At 38.6% G+C, this 16,623-nt stretch overlaps 3 protein-coding genes across 7 annotated transcripts; 2 read left to right on the top strand and 1 right to left on the bottom strand.

Moving 5' to 3' along the window:
- The first annotated feature begins 1,193 nt into the window (after positions 1-1,193).
- arr3b (arrestin 3b, retinal (X-arrestin)) lies at positions 1,194-6,993 on the top strand. Of its 2 annotated transcripts, XM_043257781.1 has the most exons (16): positions 1,194-1,459; positions 2,630-2,663; positions 3,103-3,133; positions 3,558-3,618; positions 3,738-3,782; positions 3,874-4,067; positions 4,147-4,206; positions 4,294-4,370; positions 4,453-4,588; positions 4,671-4,755; positions 5,209-5,281; positions 5,537-5,674; positions 5,758-5,862; positions 6,073-6,122; positions 6,387-6,390; positions 6,495-6,993. In XM_043257781.1, the coding sequence occupies exons 2-16, from the start codon at positions 2,656-2,658 to the stop codon at positions 6,514-6,516; spliced, it is 1,089 nt and encodes a 362-aa protein (XP_043113716.1). In that variant the 5' UTR covers positions 1,194-1,459; positions 2,630-2,655; the 3' UTR covers positions 6,517-6,993. The 2 variants fall into 2 exon arrangements, with proteins under 2 accessions (XP_043113716.1, XP_043113715.1); XM_043257780.1 differs by lacking the exon at positions 6,387-6,390.
- Positions 6,994-7,174: 181 nt separating this feature from the next.
- On the top strand, positions 7,175-11,900 carry nkrf (NFKB repressing factor). 4 transcript variants are annotated; one of them, XM_043257777.1, is made up of 3 exons: positions 7,175-7,306; positions 8,243-8,367; positions 9,055-11,900. In XM_043257777.1, the coding sequence occupies exons 2-3, from the start codon at positions 8,259-8,261 to the stop codon at positions 11,268-11,270; spliced, it is 2,325 nt and encodes a 774-aa protein (XP_043113712.1). In that variant the 5' UTR covers positions 7,175-7,306; positions 8,243-8,258; the 3' UTR covers positions 11,271-11,900. The 4 variants fall into 4 exon arrangements, with proteins under 4 accessions (XP_043113712.1, XP_043113711.1, XP_043113713.1 ...); XM_043257776.1 differs by lacking the exon at positions 7,175-7,306 and adding an exon at positions 7,762-8,050; XM_043257778.1 differs by lacking the exons at positions 7,175-7,306; positions 8,243-8,367 and adding an exon at positions 8,728-8,854.
- A 64-nt stretch (positions 11,901-11,964) lies between these two features.
- On the bottom strand, positions 11,965-16,578 carry ube2a (ubiquitin-conjugating enzyme E2A (RAD6 homolog)). Its single transcript, XM_043257783.1, has 6 exons — positions 16,367-16,578; positions 16,067-16,147; positions 15,632-15,657; positions 14,805-14,894; positions 14,621-14,709; positions 11,965-13,185 (listed from the first exon to the last, which is right to left on the bottom strand). The coding sequence occupies exons 1-6, from the start codon at positions 16,408-16,410 to the stop codon at positions 13,057-13,059; spliced, it is 459 nt and encodes a 152-aa protein (XP_043113718.1). The 5' UTR covers positions 16,411-16,578; the 3' UTR covers positions 11,965-13,056.
- Positions 16,579-16,623: the final 45 nt, after the last annotated feature.

Raw genomic sequence — 16,623 nt, forward strand, 5'->3', positions numbered from 1 at the left:
ATAAATTTTACATAATTAATCAGTTGATGTCAGAGTTAACATAGCATAACAGTAATCAAAACACCTTTGCATGCCATTCGAGCAGAGAGCACAAGCCCTATAATCTAAACCATCTGTTACAGCAGGTGTGAGGTATGGTCAGAGCCCAGATGTCCCAGTCTGATCCTTATTCGTCCTCAGAAAAAAGGTTTACATCAGTCACTACTTCTATTAATAAAAATATGTTCAATGCTACATTTCTCATTCAACAATCTTTAAATGAAACCCTCAAATGATAACAAATGATGATAATAACTTAAACAAAGGTGCTTTAATTAATGTATTAATTATACTGACGTATTGTTTCAACGAACCCTTTTTCCTAATTTGGGGTCTGAGTAAGAGTCAGAACTAAGAACAAATCTTTTCAGCAACTGATAGTGACATCTAGCGTCGTGGATGCAGTGTCCTTCAAAAAGATGGCCAGTTACCAGTGACATTGTACACATTCATTATTGTCAGTAGTAACAAATTTGTTCAACAAGCAGAAGTAAAAGATGGTTTATCAACTTTTAGTTGCATTACGCTGGTCTGAATAAATACATAGTATACCGACGTTATTCAGGATTAGTACAGATCCATTTTGACCTCTCTACCCTCCTCCTGTGTAAGTGATTGATAGACCTCTTGTTTAGCCATTCAAACAACATTAGAGTTATCAAATAGCAAATGGGTTTCTCACTGTGAATTTTAGGTAAGATTACTTAAGAAACGTTAAGTGTATTGTACCGGGCAGTGCAAATACTATAGTAACAACCAACCAGCTGTTTGTATTGTATGACGTGTTCACAGATGTCCCTCACACTGATGTTCTAAAATAGACACCCACCTCATTCCCTCCAAACCCTAGAAGACCAATGCCATGAAAACCATTAACAACAATCTGAGAAGGAGTTCTAACGATGATTGCACTTTGCTGTCTGTCCAAGCTCATCCTAGCATGAGCGTGCTGTATGTTATGAAGCTTTAGGAGCAGTTGTTATTGTTATTCTGGCCTCATGACATGGAGAGTGGGGACATGCCCTAAATGGACACATGCTATGTTGGAGGTGGAGCTCTGAACATGGACAAGAGATGCAAGCGTATTATCACAGTTCTGTCGTCCAACCATAAGACCCCTGAGGCTGACACTCTCATTCATACATGCACTCCTCAATAGCTAATCCCCAAGTCCAATTCTGTGTCTATTTTTACACATATTGTAGCCAGAAAAAGACGAGTACTAATCAACTAATAGGATTGGGAGCAAAATGAACATTTTATAACGTAGGCTGTGTGTAAGCCAAAGAGAGGGAGGAGAGTTTGCACTATAAAGGCGGACAAGACAAACTGGGAATCACACTAGGAAACTATCAACACTAGCGGTGCTCACGTGCAACAGTCAAGAGCAAAGCAGAAGCCTTTACCCTCTCAAAACCAGGTAAGATCTGGACTGTCATCTCACTGAAAAATGCACTTGGACTTTAAGGTGCAAGAGTTTAGGACAGCTGCTGATTTTTGATTCAGTCTATATAAGCTTGTTTGTTGTGAAGGCTAGCATTATTTGTCACTAGAGGAAGATTGAAATGTAGGATAGCATTTGTAGATTGTTCAGAATTTTTTTTTTACTTAAGTTGTCAAGGATGGCACCCTTGCAAAAGGTATATACTTGTATCTTATTTATAGTGTGCATTTTAGTTCATAAGTGCACATATTGCTATATAAAATAGGTATATTATTGTACCTTTTTTTCCAAATACAATTTAAATGCAATAAAAATATGCTATAAGGTAGACCCCAGACCAAGGAGCATCAGTTGTTTGCTGTGCATCTTGTATTGTGTTCACTGTATTTTGTTATAATTTTGTTATAGTTCAACAAAACGTTTAATATTTCATTTTATTACTTTTGAACCACACATGTGAATACATTTAATTGTAACTGTAACTATTAAACTGTACTATATTATAACTATATTGCACTACAATTTAATTTAACAATTTAACTATAAATCTAGTGTGATTTTTAAACAGGAGCAATATGAATGAATTTTGCTAGACAAAACAAATGTTCTTATATTTCATGTGATTTACTCATACTCATATACGCAATTCATCTTGTTTGTTGGGTATGCTTCTGCTTAGACTTATTAAAATATTATTTAAATATTCATTTTTAAAGTATTTCCAAAGGCGATTTGTCTTCTGTTCAAATGTTTAATGCATATTTATATAGCAGCCTATTGTAAGTGCTACTTATTTTGTACCAAGTGACAAAGATGACTAAACACTTTTCAATCACAATGCTTGAATATTCAAAGTACATTACAGTTGGCCTCATTCACAGAGACACATTAGAAACAGATAAGAGCTAATCCTGAGTTCGGCTTCTCTGGAGGATTATGAAGCAGTCTATCGTTATGCTAATCTCCTCTTCCCTGATTAGCTCTAGTGGATTGAAATCTCAGCAGGACAACATACAAACATGAATGGTTTTCCAAACACTATTCTTAATTCAGGGAAGGACGTTGGTGTTTTTAATGCTCGCTAAATCGCACGACTGCCCTCTACTGGCACATTTTAAACTCCTGATTTTTCCCTTTTTATTTCAGGAAGCCTCAGGTGACTTTCTATTACCATGGCAAAGTAAGTTTGCGCGTATTCATTCATTCCAACAATTTATAAATACTCGAAAGATCATAATCAAACACCGTAATCAAAATATCAAGACCATAATTTCTCTTTTATCCTGCGGACTATAAATATTCAATTCATATTTATGACACCTAGCTTAAGCAGCCTTCGTGTAATGCTCCTACACCCTGTTCACTAGTAGTATTAAATCTGTAGAAGTCTTTTTGGTCTTCAATCCTAGTGGATTAGCAGATTATAAGAAATCCCTTTTAGAGTGGATTGACAGGATTACCACAAGAGTTTAAAAGTAACAGTGCAAAGCTTAGCATATGCAGAGGACTAATCACCTCGCGAAAACTAACTTTTTAAAAGCATGCAAAAGCAAAAGATGTTCTACTCCCATAATGATTATCAATGATAATGACATCAAGATTTTATGGCATTTCTACAGGGTTTACAAGAAGACTAGTGGCAATGGATCGGTAAGGCTCTTGTCATCTGCTCCAAACACACATGCCCTCGACCAAGATTGCCAGATCTGAGTATCAAAACTAGCCTAAAAATTAATACTCATGCCACTCCAATACCTAAAACAGACATTATGCATTACACACATTTTTAAATCACTATAGGCCAGTAGTAATTGTTATAAAAATAGTCTATATTATAAAGCACCTGAGTTCAGTAGCTCAATATCATCTAGGACGGTTTCATCATTAGCGGAATATAATACATCAGTTTAGGCTTCTCAGTCAAATGTATATGTCAAACCTTTGCATTTTATGCAATATGCTTGGAAAACAAAACCCAGTCAAACAGAAAACCACAGAACTGGCATCACTGCTCTCAACATATTTATAAGACACAAGCACATAGATTTAACTTCTCAGTAATCATTTATTACAGTTATGCCTTTATTTGGGAAGAAGAGACTTTGTGGATCATGTGGAACACGTTGACCAAGTTGGTATGTTGTTGCCTACTTTTATGTTTTGTAGATAATTGTGGGAAATGTAACTTTTATAAATGTCTATGTATATCTATATACACTGCTCTAGTTTAAAAGACTTGTAATTTCCCTCTCAGATGGGGTGCTCAAGATTGATCCTTCAGCTCTTAATGGAAGGAAAGGTGAGATTTGATGTAAAACATTGTCATTATGAACATTTGTCATTATTTTAAATTCATTTAGACGCTTCAACTAAATTATTTAATTTTTTAGTGTGGATACAGCTTGCCTGTGCCTTCCGCTACGGACGAGAGGATCTGGATGTGATTGGAGTTTCCTTCAGAAAAGACATCTGGACAAAGCGCATTCAGATGTATCCCTTTGAGGGAACCAAGCCCCCAAACACTCCGATGCAGGATGCGCTTCTGAAGAAAGCTGGAGACCAAGGACATCCCTTCACTTTTGATGTACATTCACATTGATAAATCATTGATAAATAAACAACCAAGGATGTCCTTCATTTGTGTCTCTTCTGTTCTGTCTCAGATTCCAGTACATCTTCCATGCTCAGTGTCCCTTCAACCAGCACCAGAGGATGCCGGGAAGGTACAGTAGCAGAGAAATATGCACCAAAAATGTCCCAAAACACCCACAAATTAAAAAAACTCTAATATGTAACGTGTACTTTTACAGCCTTGTGGGGTTGACTATGAAATCAAAGCCTATATTGCAAATGAAGAAGACGAGACGGATGAAAAAGTTGACAAGAAGTATGTACCGCTCCGTTTTAAGATATGTGCCGTCAAAATTAATATATTTTTATTCTGATTCCAATCTTTCTACCAATAATAGGGACACTTGCCGTCTGATTATTCGTAAAATCCAGTACGCACCAAATGAGCTAGCAGCCGGACCTAAAACCGACCTCAACAAACAGTTTATCACTGCAGACAAACCAATTCATGTGGAGGCCTCCATGGAGAAAGAGGTACAGTGATTAAAAATGCCTGTTGTGGAATTCATTTGCAGTCCTATGTCTCTTCATTCAACGCTGATTTCTCGCCCTTCAGCTCTACTATCATGGAGATCCCATTCCTATCAAAGTGAAAGTAAATAATGAGACCAGTAAAGTAGTGAAGAAAATCAAAATCAGCGGTGAGTATTTTTATTATTCTTATTAACACTTTTCACCCATTTAAACTATAAAAAAAACTGATGGATACAATGCATATGCATTCAGCAGTCTGACAAAAATCTGCTGTAAAAAAACAAGCCAACAATTTGTAATAGTTTTAATGGGTAATTGTGTTGGATTTAATGGTCCCTTTGAGTCTCTATTGGTAATTTGTTGCCTTCTATTTGTGGCTAGTTAAGAACATTAATTCATAATGAAATATGTTCCAAAACTCGCCACTGGACAGGGACGCCGGGTCTATGACAAAACCAGTGTTAGTTTAGTTTTGAAATGCGGTGGTCTTTTGCGACATCTAGTGGTTAAAAGCGTACATATCACCTTTTAAGAATGATTCATTATTGCTTTTAAATGCAGAAGTACTATGTGTTTCAAACGATGACTCACAATAAACTTTAACTCATTGTGTGTTTCAGTTCACCAAATTACAGATGTACTGCTTTACTCAGCAGACAAATACCACAAGTGTGTCCTGAATGAAGAATTTGCGTGAGTGCACAGACAGAACTTGACAGAGAATTTTTTGTATTATTTTTGTACCACATTTAATAAATGTCAATACCATAATTGTTAATATTTTTCATATCTGTCAAAAAGTTACTAATAAAAAAAAATATATATATATATATATATTCATTTTACATATACACACACACACACACACACACACACACACACACACACACACAGAGAGTTTGTTTTTTGATTGTTCTTGAAAGGTGAACAAACCCCTTTTTCTGACAGGGACCAAATTAATGCAAACTCCACCTTTGAGAAGGAATACAGAGTCACTCCTCTCCTTGCCAATAACAAAGAGAAACGTGGTCTTTCACTGGATGGCAAACTGAAAGATGAAGACACCAACTTGGCTTCCTCAACAATGTCAGTTAATCTGTATTACAACATTTTAGTATATCCTTAAAAGACATAAGGTGACTTATCTGTATTTCTATATCTCTCTGCAGTCTGCTACCCAACATGGACAAACAAATGCAAGGCCTTGTTGTTTCCTACAAAATTAAGGTTACCTTGATGATGGGAGGTGGTCTGTTGGGAAGCTTAACATTAAGGTTTGCGTCTTTACAATTTTAGCCCAACGTCTCAGTGAAGAGTCATAGGACTTTTGCTATGTTATTAAAGAAGTTCTTTCACTTGATAATGCCCAAACACTACTTAACAAGGAACAGTCCCTCTTAAAGTGACCTTGTCATTAACCAGCAATGAAAATAACTCCATTGTGAGCAGTGAAAGTACTCAAGACATGTTTATCTTCTGTACAGTGATATTACCGCTGAACTCCCCTTGGTTCTGATGTCACCTAAACCAGCAGGTGAGGTTTCTGTTCTTATTATATGTCAAATTACTATTGTGTGTGTGTGTGTGTGTGTGTGTGTGTGTGTGTGTGTGTGTGTGTGTGAGGTATATACAGCCCAGTTTTTCCATTAATAGTTTGTATGTGAGACCACAACATATTCTAAATTTCAAGTAATACTAATATTACAGTTTATAAAGTGGCACGTGCTATGAAACTGTCTAAAGAGCATCATTTTCTTGTTTTCTAACTACATCCTTGTGCATTCTCTCAATTGAGCAGAAGTGTAAGTATCGATGTAAACTTTTTTTTTCCTTGTTGAAAAATAACTTAGTTTTTCTTAGATTTAGACTTTAAGGCTTTAACAAGTCCTCTTTTTTTTAAATCCAGGACTGATATCAACCTTGAATAGACTCTACAGCCAGTGACAGAGAGGAGCGAGTCGGAAGGAGAGAAACTCAGGAATAGATGCAGATTCCAAACAGCTACATTTCGGGAGCCGTAGCCTATAGATGCTTCCTTGTTGCAAATAACTGTGTAAAAGTAATTAGCTGTATAACGTTAAAAGTGGGCTAAAGGCCTTTACACCAAAATGAACTCAATGACACTGAAGTCAAGCGTTGGTCTGATGCTGATGTCATGTTTATTTCTTCTGCCTTTATCGTGGGATCACATATAAATAATGATTTAGTTTCTTTTTGTATGTGAATGTAAAATATGAATTAGCAAATAACAACTTACAGCCACTATATTATCGTAATTATATTAAACTGTATTTGTTTTCCTGTCTGTGATGATTGTGAAATTAATAAACATTTGGAGCGTTATGTGGACCACTACCAAAGTCCTTCCTCATCCTTTTTATAGATTTTTATAGATGCAGGGGATCATTTATTTTTAATCGTGCCAAAGTTATACCCACACCACCTTAAGTGAAGAGAATGACCGTATATAGACATCATTTCTCAAATCTAAAGTATTGTTAAATGGATGGTATGAATATTCATTGTCTATTAGCAGATTGTTGCAGTGACTGTCACCGCTAGCGATCGAATGAAGGAGTCTTTTCGTGGTCGCAGCAGCAGATTAGCTTTACCGGTGTCGCTTTAAGCTGCATGTTCGTTTGCGCGGCTGAATTCATCTCAAATCGCCGCGGCTTTTCACGTTCAAGGTCACCTAAACAGAGCTGCTGAGAGACGGAGGTAGGCTTCGCTTGTGTTGTGTTAAATATTCGTGTACGTCGTCTTGTAGTTCGCCTTAAAAGCGCATAAACGCCGTAGCAAAACCCTACTGCGTCACTTTCTTTCAGCGCCGTCCTATTTAAACCGTTGGTTAACTTTCACCGTAAACGGAACGTAAATGTATTCCGAAGTGCGTGTTTGACGAAGGCTGTATGTAAAAGAACTGCGATTGTGCCATTTAAAAAAAAACAAATCCTTTGCAATTGTGCCGAGAAATATCGCTATGGTTGCGTTAACTGTAGGACAGGTCTCTAATCATATGCCGCAGTAAAAATATGCTGTGCATAATAGCATCTAGCGTACTGGTTTGTTAGGTTTGTTACGCAAACAACTCGGCAATTCACTCTATTAGACCTGGCCCACATATTTTGCTTTGCATCGGTGTATCATAATACTATTGGGCCGCGTAACGTTCCCAGCATGCACTGTGCGCACTACGTTGTTTCCGGTTAGCCGCTAGCTAGCGTCAAACACCGGAATGATCAGATCTCACTCACCGGGCCTGTGTGTTTCAAGTAAACCCGCTGGTCTTCGTTATTGGAATTGTAATATCGATGATTACCGGCAGCAGTACGAGAGTGACAAGCAGTGGTCCGCTAGACGTCAGTTCATTGTTAAACACATTGAAGAGTACGAGGGAAATGCTCTTGATAAGCTACTGGCCCTGTCGATGGTGTGGGTTAACCATGCTTTCATGGGATGCAGGTGGGGACTGAATTGAATGGGATATGAGAATGGGGCTGTTTAACTGTTTTTGGCGGGAGTTTTAATGCCTACTGGTGTAGCCATGGTCAAGTTTATTTATGTCATATTTATATACTTGATTGCAAAAGTTATACATTAGTAATGCCACCCAAAGCATGTCGTCAACATTATGGTTGTTCTTTCTTTGGCCAGGTATGGCTCCCAACTGATGCACAAGGTGCTTGAGATGGCAGAAGGGATTGATGTTGGCGAAATGCCCTCATATGAACTAGTTCCAAACGCAGAAGCAAAAAAGAGGCCATATTCATCTGATGGAAGTAAGTCTATCATTGTTTGAAATCAGTCTAGCCGTATATCAATCAAATAATGTACTTATGCATCTATCACAGAAACATTTTTATAATTTTTTTTTAATTGAAAAATGTTGTGGGTGTTTTGCATTAAATAAACAAAATTAGGGCTGGTCCTAGTGCCATTTTTTGAGCTTTGAAATTTTGCTAGAATATTCAAAGCTTCGGAGGGAGGGGCTTAACATATTCTTCTCTCTAATAAAGGCAGGAATCTCTGTGTGTCTGTTTGGACCTTTTATGTCGCAAACAGTTCATGCAATCGCCACACGTGGTGGGTGTGTTGCTGCGGACCCAAGGAAGTGCAGTGTTGAATTTTTGGTGCAATATGGACACTCGACACGTTCAGAATTTTTGTCTTCTCCTCGAGATGAAGTGAATCGTTACCTTCATGACATGCACTCATGTGCGATTCATATTCAAGCACGAATGAGAAGTGTTTTGCGGGGGATTCCAGGTATTTGAGGGGGGGGGGGAAGAAGAAATAATATTCATATCTCAAAATTGAAAATCGAATGCCAACCCTCCGAACGAATATGCTAATATTCTGGTCCAGCCCTAAACAAAATGTAAATACTTTATTAACATTTGAACAAAATAATTAATTGTGTTTGCATGCAAATGGGTAATTTAAACATGTGCTATTTAATATCTCAGGTGAAGAGCCCATGAGGAAGATGCCAGTGTCAAAATTTACATCCAGACCTCGATTTGAACCGGTACACTTTGTCAGTAGCGGAAGTAGCGGCAGTGGAATAGGAGCAATGGACGAAAAAGAAAATGAGAAGGAGCGCAGGAGGGGTGAGATGAATGACATTAGACAAAGGGAACTAGATCACCCACCATATAACGGTAACCGTGGCAATGGCTCCTCTTCCTCCCCGGGCTCTCTTGAGACCGGGAGGTATGGCTATGATTCTTGGCCTGAGCACAGAAGTAAGGACATGGCCTCGAGCAGCACAAGCGGGCTTGGCTATGGCAGCAGAGGGCCCACTCCGAACTTCATGGGCAAACTGCAGCAGGAGTACACTGCTAGATACGAGTCACATACTGGCAGACAATCAGAATCATACTCACAGGCAGGCCGAGCTGATGGATACGGAGGGTCCGGAGCCTGGGATAGTGGACGGCATGGACTGGGATTTGGACATCAGGACAGGCCGACCTCTAGCGCTGCTTTCAGCAGGGTATACGAAGGTCCAAGCAGAGGTGGCTCTGGCCTTCTCCCAACACCTTCACTGCCGTCCTCCTTCCCCGCATCAACAGTTGATGAAAAACAGAGACTTATTACCAGAGTAGCGTCCGCCGTTGCTGTTACCTTGAGAGATCCAGCGTTCATGAGTGGACCTGACATGCCAAACTACAATTTCATACTCAGCCGCAGCATTCAGGCTTGCAAGACCAACCCAGAGTACATCTACGTTAACTTAAGAGATATTCCACCCGCTGACCTCCCTAAAAACAGAAAAGTACCCTCTGAAGGATATGCATGTGAACTAAGGTGTCAGTCCCTGTACCTTGCCACTGGGTACTCTGGGAGCAAAAATGGTGCCAGAGACCGAGCGTCAGAACAGGCCGTCAAGCTGTTCATGAGGCCGGTGGAAATTCGTATTCTGCAACGGCAATACAAGCGTACTTGCGTTAATGACATGGTGGTTTGCCAGGTAAACACTCTAAACCCAATACTTCCCCCACCTCTTCGCAACCCAGAGGACAAGCCACCTCCTAGTACCAAGGGCCAGTATGAGCCTGACCGAAGCAAACACTGGACAGAATTTGTAATCATGGAAAACGCACACGATGCCATCTGTATACTCAACAATTCGGCTGCTTTCAACCGCATGAAGGTTGATTATAGTTTTGATCCAGTTCCCAACAGCAATTTATGGCTCTGTAGTGTGTACTTACAGGACGAGCTGGTGGCGCAAGCCAGAGGGACCAAGAAGAATTCAAAACATGCAGCAGCGGAAGAGGCGGTAAGGAAGTTGAGAATGAATCAGGCTGCTCGCCAACAAGAGCAACAACATCAGCAGAATTTTTCTGCAGGGAACCATACTTCAGACAAGCCCGGTAGTCGCTATGCCCAGCAAAGCAACAAGAATACACAGCTAGGTGAATTGGTCATCCTTGAAAACTCTGATAATGCTATCTGCATAATAAATGACACCGCTCAGTTTAACAAAGTGCTCGCTGACTACAAGTTTACGGTGCTGCCGGACCACCGCTGGCGGTGTGAAGTTTACCTTGATGGTAAGTATGTGGCTGCGGGCATTGGACCCAAAAAGACAGTAAAGCGCAATGCAGCCAAGGAGGCCCTCGCCACACTTCGGCGGACACAAGCTGTCGTGAAGTCCAACCTCAGACAGAAGGGCCACATAAATGCAATTTCCCGAAATCAGATCATGGCTCGTTCTGGTGAGGAATCCATGCGGCAGGAGATCAAGGAGGACAACATTGGTAACCAGCTACTCCGGAAGATGGGCTGGACGGGTGGCGGTTTGGGTAGAGAAGGAGAGGGCATCGCTGAACCCATCAAGGTCAAAGAGCAGTTTACCAGGGAAGGACTGGGTATGGACATGGACAGGCAGAGTAATCTGCTGACTAAGCGTGATATTGAAGAAATCATTCGGAATTATGCGAGCTCTGACCGTCAAGATGACCTGCGCTTCTCCACAGAGCTCAATAATGAAGAGCGTCGGCAGATACACCAAGTATCCCAAAGATACGGGCTGCGCAGCAAATCGTACGGACAGGGCCGAAAGCGCTTCCTCGTGGTTAGCCGCAGAGTTCAGAAGGAGCAGCTGATTGGTCAGCTATTGCAGGAGGGGCAGGTGGGACGATACGAACTGGTGAAACCTCAGGCTTCACAATGACTCGGCTTAACAGGCCTTTGAGAAACCAACAGATGACCATTAATAAATGTGAAGCGGATTTACTTGTCGCTTTCCGAAAAGTGTAAACTAATTTTTAAAAAAAAAGCAGTCAGTGGACTTATGTCTGGAAAATCGGTCCGTTCTCAATGACAACAGTGTGTACCCTTTGCCACTCTTTACCATGTATTTCTGTACAGTTTGTCCAGATTTGCTGTTGGTTAGTTTGAGACCATTTAATAGACACACATTATTAACTAAACATTGTCATATCATGTATCCTGTGAATGATATTTATTGACATGGGTATTAGTGGGGCCTTTTGGCAGCATGTGCTCCTCTCTGAAATGACATTCCATTTTACGTTTTCTCGATGGACAACATATCATTCACTCATCTGTTGTAAAAACACTTGAAATATAAAAATAACCTTTAAGTAATTAAAAAAGCAGTATATTTTTTTGTCATTTTCTGGTTGTTGATTGTAGAATTAAATATTTATCTCAACCATAAATCTTTCAACTCCCTGTCTGGCAAATGCCTGAGCAGCAATCCCTGTGAAGTTGTTTGCTAATTGCAAATACTGTCAACCAGTCTGCTTGTAGTGACATTAAATTGAATCTGGTCATTGTCCATTTCCTAGTCCATTTAATGCAGTGTAAATACTTATATTTGTTCAAAAACAAACACCATAGTGTTCATTTTACTGTTTATTTACAAGAAGTGAGAAAATGTACAGTTTCTTACATGGGTTACTAGTGCAAATCCGACACTCTTGGTAAATTAGAAAAGAAAAAAAAAAAAAGATTAGCTTAAATGGATACTGCATGACAGCATTACATCCATGTGGTTGGAGAAGCAATTTGATGTGAAAATAAACGGCACTTTAATGGAACTTAAGAAAATTAGCAAAATAACCATGCATCTGGGGTGCAACAGACACAAAAGTGAATACAGAAAGAAAGAAAAGCAACACGCGCTCAACTTTGCCAATTTATAATATTCTGATTCCCAGGCCTCGGGCATGGGGCTGTGTGAGACAGACAGATCACTGTGTACCTTCAAATAATTACACAGCGTCAATAGGCAACACCTTGAACAACAGTATGAACTGCTTAATTAAAAGAACAAACCACTTGTACTTGATATAAAAAAGGGCCATTTCCAACATTTGGTACATTACAATTTTCAAACTGGTTTAAAAGTTCATGTTTTCCAAGTGCAGATATAAAGGCATGTTTCTGAAACATGTAAGCTTTCCATACAATACAATATATATGTTAACAAACATACATCTTTAACATCCTTGCAATTTCATTTGGAACTCTGAATGACACATTGAGCGGCCTTCAGTATGACACTTTCGCAGAGTCTCGAGGAAATCAATCTCTGGATTCAAACAAGGATACTCTAAACTCGGATTCATACTGAAAACGGCAAACCCAACATGTTTATACCCCAAATGAAATCAGCCCACAGTGTAAAAGCAACTCATAAAACCAAAAAGTAAGATGACAAAAAAAATGAGGGCGACCGAATAAAAGCAAGTAGCCCTAGCAACAATATTTTGTTAAACTAAGGTTTATCCTCATCCAGGATAAGGTTCTGCATGAAGAGGGAGACCACAACACAACAGCACTCTAATCTTGCAACAGCTACAGAACAGACAATTCTACCGAGTACGTGGAGAATGATTCAAAACATGATGCGTTTTATTTTATTCTTTGCAAGGTGGTTTTCCTCTTGTTGGCGAGGCGGACTATTGTTCGTATGTGAACTGTAAGGAGGGTCAACAGTCACGCCAGCTCTGTTCCACAATGGCCGACACACGCTTCTCATACTCTCTCTTGTTTTCCTGATACAGCTGAGCTGCCTGGCTGTTGGCAGGGCTGTTTGGGTTCGGCTCATCCAGTAAAGACTGTGACAATGAAAGGTATGTTAACAACCTGAATAATGTACTATCATTTTTTTTTTTTTACAAAACCATCAAAAAGGCATAAATAAAGATTAAAAAAAAATAATTATACTACTTTCCAATACTACAAACGAGCGATGTCACAGTACCAAAATGTTAGTTTTCGGTACCATAGCAAAAACTTTGTTGCATGTAGACAGAATTTTCCAATTAAGAAAACATTGCTTTAAAAAGTGAAAAGTTATAACATGAAAAACAAGTGTATTGTACAGATCAAGTAGATCTGTAAGATCTATTTTGACAATTTTTGTCCTAGCGCTGCTATGGTTATTACAAAGACAAATTAAATCCCATATTTAAATAGTTGATAAACTCCCATTATAAATTAATTGATATAAATATATTGATACTACACAATAAATGTCTTGTGGTACGGTTCAGTCAGAAGTTGTGAATGGTACCAAAATAGCAAACTACTATTTTTTGGTAACCTTCTGTTACAATACCTTGCACAGCAACGAGTAAAAAAAAAAGTGGGGAGCTAAACCCGCTACATAACATTGATTGGCTGACTAGAAGAGTCACATTTTTTCAAAATGCTTTCTTTTCAGTTCTTGTGGACTAGTGAAGTATCATTGCCCAAAGAAAAACAACCTGCAGAAATGTCAAACTAGTAATGTTACTGTGTTATAGAATCTAGTTTTAAGAGTTTTTCAGGCAAGAATGTAGTTGTATAAAACTGAAATCTGTGGCTTATTTATAAAGGCTCAGCCTATTTGAAAATTTGCTCTACCGATTTCAGAGCTCCAGACAATCACCAGGGGCTTAGTGTTCATGTATCCATTTAGAGCAGCTTTAGTTGGGCTAGTCCTTCAAACATTTACTACTGGCTCTGTCTGTTGTGATTAAACATGATATTTAACAGGTATTCTTGGTTCTTGGTTCTATTATTTGCTCCTTGTTGTATCATTTTGTCTGAACACAAAATTTTGTTTAATTTTATATATTTTTTGTGAACTTTACTGTAGTATAGCGCTCAGTTGGTAGCATACGTTTGACTTAATTGTTTGCTTTTGTTTTTATTTCATCGTATATAAGCCTCTTGTACTTCTTACTCTTTTACTTATACTTTTATTATGGCTTTTATTGTTTAATAAAACTGACATTTAACAAAAAGAGGCTAGTTGTGTTTATTGTCTTGCTTTATCATCAGTCGCTACTTTCTGGTATACACCACGCCTATCAATTAAGGGCACTGTATACTGTACTGACCCTTAGTGAGCCATTATTTACACACTGAAACTACATAAAACTTTCATTTTCATTTAAATACCCCCATACTCATCCAGACATGAAAAATAGTCAAATCAAATTTCATACTTTATAGGAACCCTGTAGTTTGTGCGAATAAGCACAGAGAAGTGCAGACATATCATACCTGTATTGAGGTTAAAATTGAGGAAACATCATATGTTGGACTCCAGCGATTCTGAAGAATGTCCAAACATATACTACCATCTGCATAAACTGAACACAAAGAAATACAATTAGATTTTAAGGTTCACTTACACATGAAAAGAAATAGAATGATTTTTTTTTTTTTTTTTAAATGAAAAACTTACCATTAGGGTGAAACATTTTGGAGACAAACCGAACTGTAGGAGGTTTGTTTGGATATTCTTCTGTAAATTCTATTGTGAGTTTGAAAGTTCCTACGACAAGCATAAAATGAAAAGATTAAGTGAAAAAATCTGCCACATGTATAAAAAAAAAAAGAAAAAAAAAAAAGACCATACCATGCCAACTAGTACACAATTATACAGTGGCACATACAGTATAATCATCGGCATTTGGAACCCAAAGCTTGATCCTTATTCAGCTGTCAATATGGTATAGCTTAAGGTTTACATTACTATATTAATCTGAATAAAACTGATAGGGAAGACTTGATTATGTTACACAATTTGATTATAAATTTAAATAAATAAATGTTTAAGTATTTATTGGAAACCCTAAAGGACCCTAAAGACTTAATTAAGTAAAACTTATAAAACGAAATGAACAAAAAAACGGAATACTTAAGAAGTACAATTGTTCTTAGCACTGAGAATAGAAACGTTTCTAGAGCAGCAAATCTGAAGAGTAAAATGATTTCTGCAGGATCTTGTGACCATGAAGACTGGAGTAATATTGAAAACTCAGCATTGCCATCACAGAAATAAATTACTTTAGAAAGCATTTATTAATAATAATAATAATAATAATGATAATTTGCAATATTACTGTGTTAATTGTATTTATTTATCAAATAAATTCAACCTATGTGCGTAAGAATAATAATAATAATACTATTATTATTTTAACTGACCATAAACGTTTGAGGCTATTTCTCCCATTACCACACTAAAACGGATATATATATATATATATTTGTGTTTTCTTGACTTACCATCTTCAAAGGGTGTTCCTTCAGGGCTGCAGGCAGACAGAAACAAACGGGTCAACATGTTAGGTTACACATAACACTTGGCATGACAGCAAGAAACAAAGCCAAAAATCACCAGCCAATGTGCAACGGACCTGTGCATTACCATTACTGTAATCCAAAAACAACAAGGCACACAGTCTACGGATATAACATTATAACCCGTTTCCTTCAACACAACAACACACAGCTCTATTCAGGACACCGTCACTTCAAAGATCAAATAACCAGCACCTCTTATGGGGGACCACTGGCCATCTGGCCTATTTAAAACTGCTTACATTACCGCTAACAAGCTGGATGTCATATCACAGATCGCGAACAGTCTCGGATAAACAAAATTGCCAATGTGCTCTGCTCAGTGCTCATCGCTGTCAAATAAAGGCAAAAGATACAAACCCGAAAATGACAGCGTTCCAGACCATAATGTTGTTTTCCGACGGGGCTCCGCTAACTCCTGCTGGCGGATCCTCCTGGAGACTGAAAAACAAGTACCCAGGTGAAGTTATATTACATATAACTACACCTACATTACGACAACAATAAATACCGCAGAGATAGCATCCAAATACGTGATCGGAGAGAAATAACGACGTTTATAAACGGCTATTGTGGGGGAAAAGTCGCCATGTTAAAGCCCGAGAGCAGCCGGCGTTCAGAAACCTACCGAGGGCCTTTAGCATTTTCTGTGTCGCTTACCGTTTAAAATCTCTCATCAGACGCCGTCTTGCTGGGGTTGACATGGTTTAATTGGATAGCCAAGTCGTAAACATAAGGTATCGACGTTGTTACTTGGAATCGGGTTCAATTATTTTACTTCAACGGACGTCGGTTTCGTCGATTCTGTTAAATATCTGTTAGCCGTTTGCTTGCTTGGATCCTCCTGCCTGTTTTCTCTACTAAACCCGTCTCTCCGGGACTGGACCATACCAACACAAAGTAGGGGGCAAGCAACT

The sequence above is a fragment of the Puntigrus tetrazona genome, chromosome 14 (assembly GCF_018831695.1).
Source record: "Puntigrus tetrazona isolate hp1 chromosome 14, ASM1883169v1, whole genome shotgun sequence".
NCBI classification, from domain to species: domain Eukaryota; kingdom Metazoa; phylum Chordata; class Actinopteri; order Cypriniformes; family Cyprinidae; genus Puntigrus; species Puntigrus tetrazona.